Source organism: Schistocerca americana, chromosome 1 (genome assembly GCF_021461395.2).
Source record: "Schistocerca americana isolate TAMUIC-IGC-003095 chromosome 1, iqSchAmer2.1, whole genome shotgun sequence".
Lineage (NCBI taxonomy): Eukaryota > Metazoa > Arthropoda > Insecta > Orthoptera > Acrididae > Schistocerca > Schistocerca americana.
In genome coordinates this window covers 118,893,611-118,910,429 of record NC_060119.1, presented here as the reverse complement: position 1 = coordinate 118,910,429, position 16,819 = coordinate 118,893,611, and the positions used below count along the sequence as shown (strand labels likewise).

The window sequence follows — 16,819 nt, the reverse complement described above, 5'->3', positions numbered from 1 at the left end:
CAGTTGCTCCAGTCACAGATGGTACTGAGTTACGAGGGGAATGCTCCTCTGTGGCCTGACTGTGGGACTTTGGGAGGTGGTGAGAGACTGGAAAGATAAGACACAGGAGATCTGGTTTTGTACAAGGATGGGAGGATAATTACGGTCAGTGAAGGTTTCAGTGAGACCCTCAGTATATTTTGAGAGTGACTGCTCGTCACTGCAGATGCGACGACCATGGGTGGCTAGGCTGTACAGGAGGGACTTCTTGGTATGGAATGGGTGGCAGCTGTCGAAGTGGAGGTATTGCTGGTGGCTTGGTATGGAATGGGTGGCAGCTGTAGAAGTGGAGGTATTGCTGGTGGTTAGTAGGTTTGATATGGACGGAGGTACTGATGTAGCCATCTCTGAGGTGAGGGTCAAAATCTAGGAAGATGGCTTGTTGGGTTAAGTAGGACCAGGTGAAGCAAGTGGGAGAGAAGTTGTTGAGGTTCTGGAGGAATGTGAATAAGGTGTCCTCACCTTGAATCCAGATAGCAAAGATGTCATCAATGAATCTGAACCAGGTGAGGGGTTTAGGATTCTGGGTTTTTAAGAAGGATTCCTCTAGATGGCCCATGAACAGGTTAGCATAGGATGGTGCCATTTGGGTGCCCATAGGCGAACCATGAATTTGTTTGTTGGTAATGCCTTCAAAGGAGAAGTAATTGTGGATGAGGATATAGTTGGTCATGGAAACTGGGAAGGAGGTTGTTGGTTTGGAATCCATAGGGCGTCTGGAAAGGTAGTGCTCGACAGCAGTAAGGCCATGGGCATTAGGAATGTTAGTGTACAGGGAGGTGGCATCAATAGCGATGAGCAGGGCACCGTGTGGTAAAGGGACAGGAACTGTGGAGAGTCAGTCGAGGAAATGGTTGGTATCCTTTATATAGGAGGATAGGTTCCAGGCAATAGGTTGAAGGTGTTGGTCTATGAGAGCAGAGATTCTCTCAGTGGGGGCACAGTAACCGGCCACAATGGGGTGTCCTGGGTGGTTGCGTTTATGGACTTTAGGAAGCATGTAGAAGGTGGGAGTGTGGGGAGTGGTAGGGGTAAGTAGAGAGATGGACTCTTGGGAGAGGTTTTGGGATGGGCCTAAGGATTTAAGGATTTGAGTAGTGACTGGAGATCCTGCTGGATTACTGGAATGGGATCACTGTGGCATGGTTTGTGGGTGGAAGTGACAGCTGACGAAGTCCCTCTGCCACGTAATCTACATCTATCTATATCTACATCTACATTTATACTCCGCAAGATACCCAACGGTGTGTGGCGGAGGGCACTTCACGTGCCACTGTCATTACCTCCCTTTCCTGTTCCAGTCGCGCATGGTTCGTCGGAAGAACGACTGCCGGAAAGCCTCCGTGCGCGCTCGCATCTCTCTAATTTTACATTCGTGATCTCCCCGGGAGGTATAAGTAGGGGGAACCAATATATTCGATACCACATCCAGAAACGCACCCTCTCGAAACCTGGACAGCAAGCTACATGCGATGAAGAGCGCCTCTCTTGCAGAGTCTGCCACTTCAGTTTGCTAAACATCTCCGTAGCGCTATCACGGTTACCAAATAACCCTGTGACGAAACTCGTCGCTCTTCTTTGGATCTTCTCTATCTCCTCTGTCAACCCGACCTGGTACGGATCCCACACTGACGAGCAATACTCAAGTATAGGCTGAACGAGTGTTTTGTAAGCCACCTACTTTTTTGATGGACTACATTTTCTAAGGACTCTCCCAGTGAATCTCAACCTGGCACCCGCCTTACCAACAATTAATTTTATATGATCATTCCACTTCAGGTCGTTCCGTACGCGTACTCCCAGATATTTTACAGAAGTAACTGCTACCAGTGTTTGTTCTGCTATCATATAACCATACAATAAAGGATCCTTCTTTCTATGTATTCGCAATACATTACATTTGTCTATGTTAAGGGTCAGTTGCCACTCCCCGCACCAAGTGCCTAACCGCTGCAGATCTTCCTGCATTTCGCTGCAATTTTCTTATGCTGCAACTTCTCTGTATACTACAGCATCATCAGTGAAAAGCCGCATGGACCTTCCGACACTATCTGTTAGGTCATTTATATATATTGTGAAAAGCAATGTCCCGTAACACTCCCCTGTGGCACTGCAGAGGTTACTTTAACGTCTGTAGACGACTCTCCACTGAGAACAGCATGCTGTGTTCTGTTTGCTAAAAACTCATCAATCCAGCCACACAGCTGGTCTGATATTCCGTAGGCTCTTACTTTGTTTATCAGGCGACAGTGCGGAACTGTATCGAACGCCTTCCGGAAGTCGAAGAAAATGGCATCTACCTGGGAGCCTGTATCTAATATTTTCTGGGTCTCACGAACAAATAAAGCGAGTTGGGTCTCACACGATAGCTGTTTCCGGAATCCATCTTGATTCCTACAGAGTAGATTCCGGGTTTCCAGAAATGACATGATACGCGAGCGAAAAACATGTTCTAAAATTCTACAACAGATCGATGTCAGAGATATAGGTCTATAGTTTTGCGCATCTGCTCGACGACCCTTCTTGAAGACTGGGACTACCTGTGCTCTTTTCCAATCATTTGGAACCTTCCGCTCCTCTAGAGTCTTGCGGTACAGGGCTGTTAGAAGGGGGGCAAGTTCTTTAACGTACTCTGTGTAGAATAGAATTGGTATCTCGTCAGGTCCAGTGGACTTTCCTCTGTTGAGTGATTTCAGTTGCTTGTCTATTCCTTGGTCACTTATTTAGATGTCAGCCATTTTTTCGTTCGTGCGAGGATTTAGAGAAGGAACTGCAGTGTGGTCTTCCTCTGTGAAACAGCTTTGGAAAACGGTGTTTAGTATTTCAGCTTTACGCGTGTCATCCTCTGTTTCAATGCCATTATCATCCCAGAGTGTATGGCTCAAAAAAATGTGTGTGATATCTTACGGGACTTAACTGCTAAGGTCATCAGTCCCTAAGCTTACACACTACTTAACCTAAATTATCCTGAGGACAAACACACACACCCATGCCAGAGGGAGGACTCGAACCTCCGCCGGGACCAGCCGCCCAGAGTGTCTGAATATTCTGTTTTGATCCACTTACTGATTTAACGTAAGACCAGAACTTCCTAGGATTTTCTGTCAAGTCGGTACATAGAATTTTACTTTCGAATTTACTGAACGCTTCACGCATAGCCCTCCATAGCCCACATCGTTTAGATTCTGTTTGTCTGAGAGGTTTTGGCTGCGTTTAAATTTGCAGTGAAGCTCTCTTTGCTCTCGCAGTAGTTTCCTAACCTTTTTTGTTGAACCACAGTGGGTTTTTCCCGTCTCTCACAGTTTTACTCGGACCTACCTGTCTAAAACGCATTTTACGATTGCCTTGAACTTTTTCCATAAACACTCAACATTGTCAGTCTCGGAACAGCAATTTTCATTTTGATCTGTTTGGTAGTCTGAAATCTGCCTCCTACTACTCTTCCCAAACAGGTAAACCTTCTTCCCTTTTTTGTATTCCTATTTACTTCCATATTCAGGGATGCTGCAACAGCCTTATGATCACTGGTTCCCTGTTCTGCGCTTACAGAGTCGAAAAGTTCAGGTCTGTTTGTTATCAGTAGGTCCAAGATGTTATCTCCACGAGTCGGTTCTCTGTTTAATTGCTCGAGGTAATTCTTACGGTTCAAAACAACAGTGGTGGAGCCTTTGTCAGCAGGTAGGATTATAAGGTGGGGATCAGTTTTTAGATGGTGAACTGTGGTTCTTTCTGCGGATGTAAGGTTAGTTTGCATGTTGAGGGACTTAGGGAACGTTGTTGAGCAAGGTTCGAAGTTAAGAAATTTTGGAAAGTTAACAGGGGTGGTTTGGAGGCAGTGGGGGTGGATCACGGTTGGATGGAGGAGTGAACTGAGTTAGGCAAGGTCCAATATTGGTCTTTGGTTGAGTCTGATTGGTCGGGTTGGTAGCGAAAAAGTGTTGCCACTGTAGGGATCGGGAGAAGGAGAGAAGGTCTTTAACTAGTCCTGCACGGTTGAAATTGGAAGTGGGGCAAAAGGTGAGGCCTTTGGAAAGGACTGATATTTCTGTGGGACTAAGGCTTCTGGAGGAAAGGTCCATAACTGTGTTGCGGGTCTGTTTATGTTCTGGATTCTGTGTGATGGTGTGAATCTTTTTATTGTGCCTATCGCGACTCAGCATTTACGCTATAAGGTGAGTAGCAACTTTCCTTGTCTGGTATTGTTACTCTCATAACACGCGAACTATAACGCAAAAATAGCTGATACAATAATTCTTTAATCACCCATATGACGTTTTTCGTCATTTTATTGCAACAAATAGTACCAATAACGATTCATAATCGAAATTTTTCAATGTGCTGGTGCTTAGAAACAGTATATATTCATAGGGTATAAAGTATAACATAAAACCCAACGAATATGGGTTTCTGCTGAACACGAAAGCTGCAATATACCGTCTCGCTTTCTGCTTGTGATGCAGGGAGAGTTCTTGCTTCTTATTGGGTGTATTTTACATGTTACTTACTTTGAGTTTCACGTGACGAAATGGCTCCTCAACGTGAAATAGCAGGAAATGACGTCACCAAACACGTAGAGCGTCACGTCACCGTCTAGCTATCTCGTCCCATGTCACGACGACAGGGCCACTCGATTCGTACCCTTCACTTTCGTGCGAGCGCGCCCGCGTGATGACGAGTCTGCACATAGCCGGCCGTGTGCTCCCACACCGCGTGCAAAGCGAGTGATGGCAAACGAACGCCGCTTACGCGGTTTCGCCACGCGGATGCAGTGATCTTTTAGTGAGCCCTCAGCTAGGACGTTGTGAACAAATAGTACACTAGTTGTGATATGAAGCTTTCCTGGCATATATACTGCTTCCAAGGCTCTCGGGTGTAATGTCGATCCAGTCGTTGAAGGTCCACGGTATTTCGAGGAATAACCGTTCCGCCATCGTCAGGTGGTGCTATTGGAATGATTATCTGCTGACTGCTAGCGGTATTTATGCTTGCCGGTCCAAAGTTCGGTCCTCGCCAGCACCGCGCCATTATTGATGCCATCTTCAAGGGCAGTTGATTACATTATTACATTCTATATTGCTATTGCAGCCGCCCTGTTCTCGCTTTAGCAGATTATGAGCTCTTACACCACACGTGTGAATTGTTCATGACCGGTGCTGTTATCTGTTACTCGTTTACCAAACGACGCAATATCTTGATCTTTTGGACGACTTTTGGAAAAGACGGACCAAGAAACACCTCATGAAGCTCAGGAGCTTCCACAAAGATAGAGGCACATCTGCAGGACGTATTGACTTCCGACCCGGTGATCTGGCTTTGATTCAAGAGAATGGACGATCAAGACACATGTGGGAGAAAGGGAAAATAGAAAGATGTGTACAGGGGAGAGAAAATAAAATAAGGACGATAATGTTGCACACAACAGAAGGACAGCAATAGCATGTCCGGTTTACAAGGTCATCCCCGTGGAGGTTGACCATGGTGGGGAGGATGTTGGGAACTGAAGTCGTCGGGATATTTATATCTCTGATTAGTGATACTCTTTGTAAGACATAACATATTGTGAACGCTTTTGATATATGTACTTTCGGTGACTGTTAAATAAAGTGTTGTGTTAGACTGCAAATCGCTACTTACTGTTGTGATTTACGACATAAGAATCGCTGTCGAAACCCGGGAGATTTCCACGATTGCTGCTGCGATAACACGATTTTTAACGTACTTCACGCGGCAATAACACCAGAGGCTCGCGCCAGACAACAGTCTTCCGACGGACAACCGCCAGCGCACTCAGCTAAGTTAAACTACATTATCACGCTACACTTTTTGCAATGCAATTTTTAAGGGCAGTTGATTACATTAATCTGTTCTATAACTGCTATTGCAGCTTCTCAGTTCTCACTTTAACGGACTGTCAACTCTTACACTACACCTACCGATTGTTTATGAATGGTGCTGCCATCTTTTGGTTGTTTACCAAACTAGGCACTATCTTGATCCCCTTAGACAACTGCAATCGCTTCACGATGCCTGACACGGAAAACGCTGATAGCAACCACCAGTTACAACGCTTGAAAAGAGTACAGGTGAGAGCAAGAGCTAATATTACACATATTTTGAAAGAAGTACACAACTTTAATGACATAACTACCATTGAAGATTATGGATATTTCTAAAAATGGTTCAAATGGCTCTGAGCACTATGGGACTTGACATCTGAGGCCATCAGTCCCCTAGAACTTAGAACTACTTAAACCTAACTAACCTAAGGACATCACACACATCCATGCCCGAGGCAGGATTCGAACCTGCGACCGTAGCGGTCGCGCGGTTCCGGACTGAAGCGCCTAGACACTGGACTCGCATTCGGAAGGACGACGGTTCAATCCCGCGTCCGGTCATCCTGATTTAGGTTTTCCGTGATTTCCCTAAATCACTCCAGGCAAATGCCGGGATGGTTCCTCTGAAAGGGCACGGCCGACTTCCTTCCCCATCCTTCCCTAATCCGATGAGACCGATGACCACGCTGTCTGGTCTCCTTCCCCAAACCAACCAACCTGAAGCGCCTAGAACCGCTCGGCCACGCCGGCCGGCGGATATTTCTAGTATCGATTGATAGGGGGATACATCGGCGCCTCGTAAAACGCCCGTAAAGGACTAAGCGGAAAGAGGGGTGAGGAAGAATTTCATTCACCATATATAGCTCGCAAAGTTTTATTCATGTAAACAATTAATTCAGACAACAATTATAATGAAACATTTTGCCAAATGAGTGGTTACCATATATCTAAATAGGCACAAAGTTTTCCTTGAGACAATAATTCTGATACAGATACAATCAGTAAAAGCAACAAACTAGGATTAAATAACAATTCCCTGAACAGTTTGTCGTTTTGGTGATTATTAGATACACATCAGACGCCAGTAGCCGATCTACGCTACGCTAATGCAACTTTCATTGCTATGATTCACAGTAGAATGATAGTGTATCATACGGCAGAAGCCAATTTACGTTAATGCAAATTTCATGGGATTATAGTAATGCGATCACAATAAAATGCTTTCGATGTTAAGCAGCTCGAAAACTAGACTGGACACAAACTGAACAGTGACAAAAATGACTAACAGATAATAAAGAATAAATAGAATAAGCAATTTTAAATATGGAAGTCTTTCATCCGAAACACAACTTAGATACAACCTGAAGAGGTCAGGCAATAATTACATATACAGAAATTACCTTTAAGTTTGTGAACCACGGACAGTAGACGACACTTATAAACACACACATCAAAAAATGTTTTGCACCATATCGGTTCCGAGAGTTCCGGAACCTGTATAGAAAATTAGACTGGAGATCAACATAAACATCATTCCCGCCCTTTTTATTGCTCATGAAAACCACACATTGCATGTTGTACCACCATACAGCGACACCTTCAGAGGTGGTGGTCCAGATTGCTGCACACACTGGTACCTGTAATACCCAGTAGGACGTCCTCGTGCATTGATTTACGCCTGTATTCGTCGTGGTATACTATCCTTAAGTTTATCAAGGCACTGTTGGTCCAGATTGTCCCACTTATCAAGGGCGATTCGGAGTAGATCCCTCAGAGAGGTTGCTGTGTCACGCCGTCCATAAGCATCCCTTTTCGATCTATCCCAGGTATTTTCGATAGGGTTCAGGTCTGTGGAACATGCTGGCCACTCTAGTCTAGCGATGTCGTTATGCTGAAGGCCCTCTTTATATCACAACAGGTGTGACCAAGGAGAAGGCCTCTATAACACTTCACTTGCGCAACGACACGTGCAGTACATTTACAGCGCTGCTCCAAAATGAATACCAACACATTTTTGATGGCCTTACAGAGATTTGCTAGTAGATATGAATTGCCGCACACCATCTACGCCGGCCGGTGTGGCCGAGCGGTTCTAGGCGCTTCAGTCTGAAACCGTGCGACCGCTACGACCGCAGGTTCGAATCCTGTCTCGGGCTTGGGTGTGTGTGTTGTCCTTAGGTTAGTTAGGTTCAAGTAGTTCTAAGTTCTAGGGGACTGATGACCTCAGATGTTAAGCCCCACAGTGCTCAGAGCCATTTGAACCGTCTGAACACCATCTACACCGCCAATGCAAAGACCTTTCATGCCGCTATCAAAGAATTATCGGAACTATGGAACTCGCAAACCACCTCAGAGATCCAAAGCCTCCTCGCCAAAAACGGAATCACTTACACTTTCATTGCACCATGGGCATCTTGGTGGGGAGGATGGTGGAAGAGGATAGTGGGCACCGTTAAGCGACGCTTACGGAAAGTGTAGGCACGATCAAGTCTAACTGCAGAGTAACTCTATACAATCTTCGTTAGCATTGAAGCTGCAGTGAACTCAAGACCAATCTCTTCAGGAGACGACGCAGAACCTCTGATACCAGCACACTTTCTGGTTGGTGAAGACCTGTTACATGTGTCCACTGGACCACAACCTGCCGTCACACACGATCTAATCAAATAGTTTAAACTACTGCAAAAAGTGGCAGAAGACTTTTGGGAAAGATGGACCAAGGAGTATATCATGTAACTTAGGAGCTTCCACGGAGTTAGGGGCACATCTGCAAGATGTATTGACTTCCATCCTGGTGATCTGGCTTTGATTCAAGAGGATAGATGACCAAGACACATGTGGAGGAAAGAGAAAATAGAAAGATGTGTAAGGGAAGAGACAATAAAATAAGGACGATAATATTGCACACACCGGAAGCACAGCAGATAGCTGGTCACCCGCCCCCCCCCCTCAACCCCTCCACCCCCGCACAAGAGGTTGATCAGGGTGGGGAGGATGTTGGGAATTGAAGCCATCGGGAAGTTTGTATCTCTGATCAGTAATACTCTTTGTAATACATAACATGTAAACTATTTTGATATATGTACTTTCTGTGACTGTCAAATAAAGTGACTGCAAATCGCTGCTTACTACTGTGACTTTCGACAGTGGTGGTGACGGTGGTGGCGGGGGGAGGGGGGCGTGCAGCTGTGGTGATGGGTGGGTGGAGTCTCAGTTGCCTTCCTCCCGCCACCCTGTCGCATCTCGCGTCCAGATGTCGCGTTCTACTTTGATAGAGCTTACTACTGGCCCGCACGCCTTGCTCAGTTAGAAGCCTGTGTCGCTTCTGACTGAATTGTCAGCCACACAGAATTCAATCGCTTCTTTGAAAATGGAGTCCCAATATTTGTCGGTGGTTTGCCATTTGTTCTATTTCCTTGGTAAACTGGCTGTTTTCATTGGCGGAATTCAGATGTTCCAAGAATTTCTATAGTTTTTTGGGTCCTTGTGGCCAGATGACAAAGGCGTCGTCGACGTAGCGAAGAAAACAAACAGGTTTCTAGTGCTCAGTCCTGGAACTACACCATGAACAAATTTTCCCATGGCTACGCCATCAGTCTGCTCATAGTATTGTCCATTGAAAATCAAATAGGTCGATGTCAGAACGTGTTTATAAAGCTGCATCAGCTCAGGGCTGAACTTCTAGTTGATTAGTTTTATGGACTCTTCCAAGGGGAGTCGACTGAAATGTGAGACGACATCAAAGCTAATCCTAATGTTGGATCTCTGCAGCCTTAGCTCCTTCAGCGACATGCAAAATTCATTTGCTGGTATAGGAGATTTCAATTATCATGCAGACCATCGTATACTTGCTCTGATTACGAGTGTAGTGTTAAATGCACAGAGGAAATAATTACGCACGATACCAGTTGAGACTGAATAACTTTGAGCCTTTCTGAAGTTTCCATACACCACTTCAGCCGAATACAACAACAAACCATTGAACAAGATTGGACCAATTACTTGCTCGGTACTAGTGTAACGGTCCTCTCCTTTGGTTCTAATACCTGATCTACGGAATATGAGCAAAAAATTAGACAAGTTCTGAAGTTTCTTCAACTTTGTGTCCAGGTATAAATCTGTCATGATGAACTTCGTTACCTACCTGGTCGATTATGGTCTGTCCAATTAAGCAGAAGAGCCCAGTCTGGTACGTGTAGATTGCAAACGCACACATCATCTTGAAAGTCTTGTCAAACTGAATTTCATCCTGCAACAGCTGAAATTATCTTTTAGTCTTAAATCTTTCATAAATGTTAAAAAACAGAAAAAGATTTCCATTAGAATGAAAACCGTGCTGTGGAGAAATTTTACAAATAATTATAGGACAACACACACACACCCATGCGGTTTAGGGCGCCTTGCCACGGTTCGCGCGGGTACTCCAGTCGGAGGGCATGGGTGTGTGTGTTGTCCTTAGTGTAAGTTAGTTTAAGACACTATCGAGTCACATTATTTCGACGCCTCTTAGATCTCACGTGCGAAGGAGGTGCGGATCCAAGTTGGAGGTCGCGATCATTTTCCTAAAAACATTTACATTTTGACATATATCAGTAAACAAATTTCTCAGTCAGCTTTTGGAGAAAAGTTAGTAAACTCTTTATTATTTCAAAAGTAATCGCCATATCTTTTAATATATTTGCCCCACTACAAAACGGTCAATACCTTAATGGAACCCGCGCGAGGTAGCCGTGCGGTTTAGGGCGCCTTGCCACGGTTCGCGCGGGTACCCCAGTCGGAGGGCATGGGTGTGTGTGTTGTCCTTAGTGTAAGTTAGTTTAAGTTAGATTAAATAGTGTGTAAGCCTAGGGACCGATGACCCTAGCAGTTTGGTCCCATAGGAACTTACCATAAATTTCTTTTTGTTTTCCTTAATGGAAAAACATTTGCTGTTGTGTACGGTACCATGTTTGTATACAGTCGTGCATTTCTTCGTCCAAAGCAAATCGACGGCCGCGAATCTCTTACAGGGCTCTATAAATATGGAAATCGCATGGGAAGTGATCGGGATTGTACGGAGGATGTGTAAGAACTTCTCAGCAAGAAATACAAACATGGTTCCATAGACAACAGCAAAATGTTTTTCCACTAAGGCATTGACCGTCTTACTTCACAGTGTGATAAATGTATCAACAGTCATGCCGATTGCTTTTGAAATAATAAACACTCCACTTACTTTCTTTCAGTCTGTTCCGTTTTCATTTGTCTGCCCTTAAAACTCTTAAATCAAACGCATGAGAATGTACTTATAAAATTTTTTGTCAAATGATTTTCAAATGATGTTTTTCTCTATATTACAATTCCTTGGAAGTAACGCTAAAGCTATGTTATGAGCAATGAGGTCAACAAATTATTGTTATCATATTAAAAATTTCATATATTTTACTGTAATTTTAATTATTAAAATCCAAGGCACGTTAAAATGGGGTTGAAGTCAAGTTATATTTGGGATGGGATGTCGGGGAGTAACAAACTGTTCTATCTCTTCCATCCCCACCCCTTCCCAGGAGCGATCATTGTCTCCGCACCTGGTCCGTAACCCATATTCCATTACGTAATTTGAGTGATGTCAACTGAGTAGCAATGGTCACACAGTTAACTAAAGATTGATCATTTTTACTTATGGACCGTCTGACAGCAACTGAATAAAACAAAATTTTAGTGCCATACGCGTTTCGCCTTTATTTTCTGCAAGACATCATCAGTGGCTTGGAATATACATATGTCAGCTATTTAATTTACATTTTTGTCACTGTGCCTATAGGTTATAAACAGTTCTGGTGGTAAACCCTATTTCCTATTAAGTAGTAATGTTTTGAACTGTACTTACAGGTTGCGTGGACAATTTCTTACATATAACGCTCCTGTTGCATTTTTGGTGTTGTTCTTCTTCTTATGAATGCCAATTTGCGGTTTTTTTCCCACATGCCACAGCACTATGAACTGAACGCTTGTTTCAATGCAATGTTTTGGTTTCTGTTGCCGACTGTCAAATGTTTTTGCCAAAGAACGAATGTTATTGCCAAACTTTCGAGTGTAATTATTGAAGTATCTGTGATCTGTTCGTGTATGCATTTGTGTGTGCGTTTCTGTATGTGTGTGTGTGTGTGTGTGTGTGTGTGTGTGTGTGTGTTTGTGTTTTGGCATACAGCGTTTTACAAAAAGGTACGGCCAAACTTTCAGGAAACATTCCTCACACACAAATAAAGAAATGATGTTATGTGGACATGAGTCCGGAAACGCTTAATTTCCATGTTAGAGCTCATTTTAGTTTCGTCAGTATGTACTGTACTTCCTCGACTCACCGCCAGTTGGCCTAATTGAAGGAAGGTAATGTTGACTTCGGTGCTTGTGTTGACATGCGACTCATTGCTCTACAGTACTAGCATCAAGAACATCAGTACGTAGCATCAACGGGTTAGTGTTCATCACGAACGTAGTTTTGCAGTCAGTGCAATGTTTACAAATGCAGAGTTGGCGGATGCCCATTTGATGTATGGATTAGCACGGGGCAATAGCCGTGGCGCGGTACGTTTGTATCGAGACAGATTTCCAGAACGAAGGTGTCCCGACAGGAAGACGTTCGAAGCAATTGATCGGCGTCTTAGGGAGCACGGAACATTCCATCCTATGACTCGCGACTGGGGAAGACCTAGAACGACGAGGACACCTGCAATGGACGAGGCAATTCTTCGTGCAGTTGACGATAACCCTAATGTCAGCGTCAGAGAACTTACTGCTGTACAAGGTAACGTTGACCACGTCACTGTATGGAGAGTGCTACGGGAGAACTAGTTGTTTCCGTACAATGTACAGCGTGTGCAGGCACTATCAGCAGCTGATTGGCCTCCACGGGTACACTTCTGCGAATGGTTCATCCAACAATGTGTCAATCCTCATTTCAGTGCAAATGATCTCTTTACGGATGAGGCTTCATTCCAACGTGATCAAATTGTAAATTTTCACAATCAACATGTGTGGGCTGACGAGAATCCGCACGCAATTGTGCAATCACGTCACCAACACAGATTTTCTGTGAACGTTTGGGCAGGCATTGTTGGCGATGTCTTGATTGGGCCCCATGTTCTTCCACCTACGCTCAATGGAGCACGTTATCATGATATCATACGGGATACTCTACCTGTGCTGCTAGAACATGTCCCTTTATAAGTACGACACAACATGTGGTTCATGCACGATAGAGCTTCTGCACATTTCAGTCGAAGTGTTTGTACGCTTCTCAACAACAGATTCGGTAACAGATGGATTGGTAGAGGCGGACCAATTCCATGGCCTCCACGCTCTCCTGACCTCAACCCTCTTGACTTTCATTTATGGGGGCATTTGAAAGCTCTTGTTTACGCAACCCCGGTACCAAATGTAGAGACTCTTCGTGCTCGTATTGTGGACGGCTGTGATACAATACGCCATTCTCCAGGGCTGCATCATTGCATCAGGGATTCCATGCGACGGAGGGTGGATGCATGTATCCTCGCTAACGGAGGACAGTTTGAACATTTCCTGTAACAAAGTGTTTGAAGTCACGCTTGGACGTTCTGTTGCTGTGTGTTTCCATTCTATGATTAATGTGATTTGAAGAGAAGTAATAAAATGAGCTTTAACATGGAAAGTACGCGTTTCCGGACACATGTCCACATAACATATTTTCGTTCTTTGTGTGTGAGGAATGTTTCCTGAAAGTTTGGCCGTACGTTTCTGTAACACCCTCTCTCTCTCTCTCTCTCTCTCTATATATATATATATATATATATATATATATATATATATGGCTCTGCTTGTGTGTGTGTGTATTTTGGTGTGGTATAATTTTTTTGTGTGGGCTGTCTGTGTGTGTGTGTGTGTGTGTGTGTGTGTGTGTGTGTGTGTGTGTGTGTCCAGATGCTGTGGGGAAGAGTTTTTTTTTGTTTTATGTTATCATTTCCTTTGTTAAGTGTGGTAGGGAGCCTGTGCTGAAGTGTGTTTGTTCATTTATCACATGTTTGTTTTCTGCTATGGCTTGCTGGATGTGGAAGTTTTCTTGCATTTGTGTAAGATGTTTTTCATGGTTGCTTATTCTCATTATTTTGATTTCTTGTTCCATGTTTGTAGGATGATGGTTATGGTGTTTTAAATGCTCTGCAAATGTGGAATGGTTTGTTTCATACTTCCAACATCTGTTATGTTCTTTGTATCTTGTTTCAAAATTCCTGCATGTCATGCCTATGTATACTACATCACAACTTTGACATTCAAGTTTATATATTCCTGATTGTTGGAATTTGTACCTCTTGGCAGCCGGCTGGCTTAGGTGGGATTGGAGGGTTTGTCCAGGCTTATATGCTATTTTGAAGCCCTGTTTCTTTAGGATGTTTGCAACTCTGTGTGTTAGTTTATGTGTGTAGGTCATGGTGTACCATCTGGTTCTTTTCTGTGTGGTGTTGTCATTGTGTGTGTTTGCTGAGTGTGTTTGTAAGTTTTCAGTTTGTGAGTTCTTTTGTATTCTGGAAATGTTGTGTTTGTTTTGTATTTGTGTTTTTATTTTTTGATTGAGCCTGTGTACCACATGTGTGTCATACCCGTTGTTCCTAGCTATTTGTATGATTGTACTCATTTCTTGTTCATAGTTTCTCTTGCTGAGTGGAACTCTGTTTAATCTATGTAACATGTGTCTTAGTGCTGCAAGTTTCTGGCTGTGGGGGTGGTTGGATGTAGAATGTATTATTCTGTCTGTGGCTGTTGGTTTTCTAAAGATGTTAAATGTATGTTTTCCATTTCTTTTTTATTGTAATGTCAAGAAAATTTATTTGATTTTCTTTTTCTTTTTCAAGTGTGAATTTTATGTTCTGATGAGCTTTGTTTATTTCCGAATGGCGTTCATCTATTTTTTCACTTGGCTCATCTACCAGACAAATAATGTCATCCACGTATCTGTACTAATATATGATTTTGAAACTTTCATTAGTGGTTATCTTTTCAAATATCTGATTTTCTAGGTGACTGCTGAAAATGTTTGCTAGTGTTACTGATATTGGGGATCCCATGGGCAGTCCATCACTTTGAAGATATATTCTTTCTAAAACTGAAAGTAGTTTTGTTCAGTTGTCAGTCTGAGCATATCTGTTATTTCTTTTACTGCGGCTGTGGTGAGGTTGCTGTGGGATGAGAGGTTTTGTTCTATGATTTCTATTGTTTCTGACGGTCCATAAGTAAAAATTATCAATATGCCGTGATATTACACGCAACTGAGGAAGACAGGACTACAAAAGTTGAAGATATTGTAAAGATGTTTTAGAAAAATGCGCGGATGTGTGAGAAAGAAACTTGCACAACAGTGCCCTCACCCACACTGATTTATCAGCGAAATAACTTTGGGCTGGTACAATCATTACAGTTCTTGAACAATAACAACACTCACTTAATTTGGCACCGTGCGATTTGTTCTTCTCTTTGTGAAAATTAACCCTACGCTAAAAAGGAATTGATTTGTGACGGCGGAAGGGATAAAAGACAAATACGTGGGGGGAGTATCTCTAGTTGAAAACAACTCGTAAGGTGGCTAGACAGTGAATGATCACCTCATTATTTATGTTCTGCATATTGTTGAGAAGAGCGTGGTAGGCTTCGTTAGTCCGTCCGCTAAATGAAGAGGGGAAAGTAACTCGTTACGTGGTTGTTCTATTATTGATATATACTGTATATATGTGTATTATTTGAAATATTTAAACGAGTTTTGTGCAGTGGAAATCAACATATTATTAAACGATTCATTCAAAGCCGATTCCATGGTAGTAAACTGTTCTGCACGAGTAAATAGGCCTTTCTCCAATGTCTGCTGGTTCAATATTTCTTAGCACTTTATATCATTCAAATAAACAGGTGAGCAGCCATTTTATTCTCTGGTGCAGTGTTCTCTCACACGTGGACGACAATATGGCGATCACGTCCGGGATGTAGTAACGCTTTGTTCAAGTTGACCAGAACTCCCTAGCACTCCGTTACTCCTTTTTTGCAAGACCACCGAAAAATATTTCGAAATATGTTTACAAAAATTGCCAATTAGAAAAAAATGATCTTATGTATTTCCCTTTCACTCAAAGTCTTCATCTTCAGATTAGTTGCTGTTGTGGTAAAAGCGTGAAAAAAAGAATAAAAAATAACAGTGCTTTAAAGTGGTTTTAACTGGTGCTACATAGTATGTTTAGATCTTCTATAAAATCGTATTTGAAAAGAATAAACCATGGTGCCGATCAATGCAAATAGTGAAACCATTTTCGAACTTTTTGCTGAATACAGAGTGCTACGATGTCGACAATAATGCGCTAGTAAAACTGAGTAGCGTGGGTTTCGTTCATATTTGTTTCTTTCCAATGAGTTCGAAACTTGATATGCAACGATCTATTGCGTACAGATTTCTGTGACAGTTTTCATGGAATGCATTTCATTGTAACAATGTTCCTTCCTGACACATGAAAGTGAAGCTATTTTTGTTAAAATTAAATGAAAAAAACCAGTTTTTCCTGTAATTAGTTATGAAGAGATTACAATCTAGAAAATGGAATGCGAACACTGGATACTTAATACACTCAGTAAATTGTGCATAGCTCTCTCTTTCTACCACCAAATTTAAGAATTTTTCCTAGTACTTACCACTGCTGTCACGAAGATGTGTAAGCAGATGCAGACCATATTGGATGACAGGAGTATCAGCGTTGAGTGACTCATCACGGTTTCCAACTGGCTTAGACAACTGAAAGCATGAATTATTGAGTAGCATCTCACTTCATCCATTACTTAAAAAAAGAAAAAGGCAACACGTAACAGGAAACATGACATTGAGTTCTGCGCGCCGAGGTTTTGTTCCCTCGTGACGTGGCAGAACTGTTTCCATTCCTAGATATCAGTGT

At 42.9% G+C, this 16,819-nt stretch overlaps 1 protein-coding gene across 1 annotated transcript in view; it reads right to left on the bottom strand.

The window, feature by feature from the left end:
• Positions 1-16,819, bottom strand: part of LOC124605072 — a 108,294-nt gene that overhangs the window by 20,261 nt on the left and 71,214 nt on the right. The window contains exon 3 of the mRNA XM_047136559.1: positions 10,021-10,134. Within this exon, the coding sequence (XP_046992515.1) occupies positions 10,021-10,134 (114 nt within the window). The remainder of the gene's footprint in view (positions 1-10,020; positions 10,135-16,819) is intronic.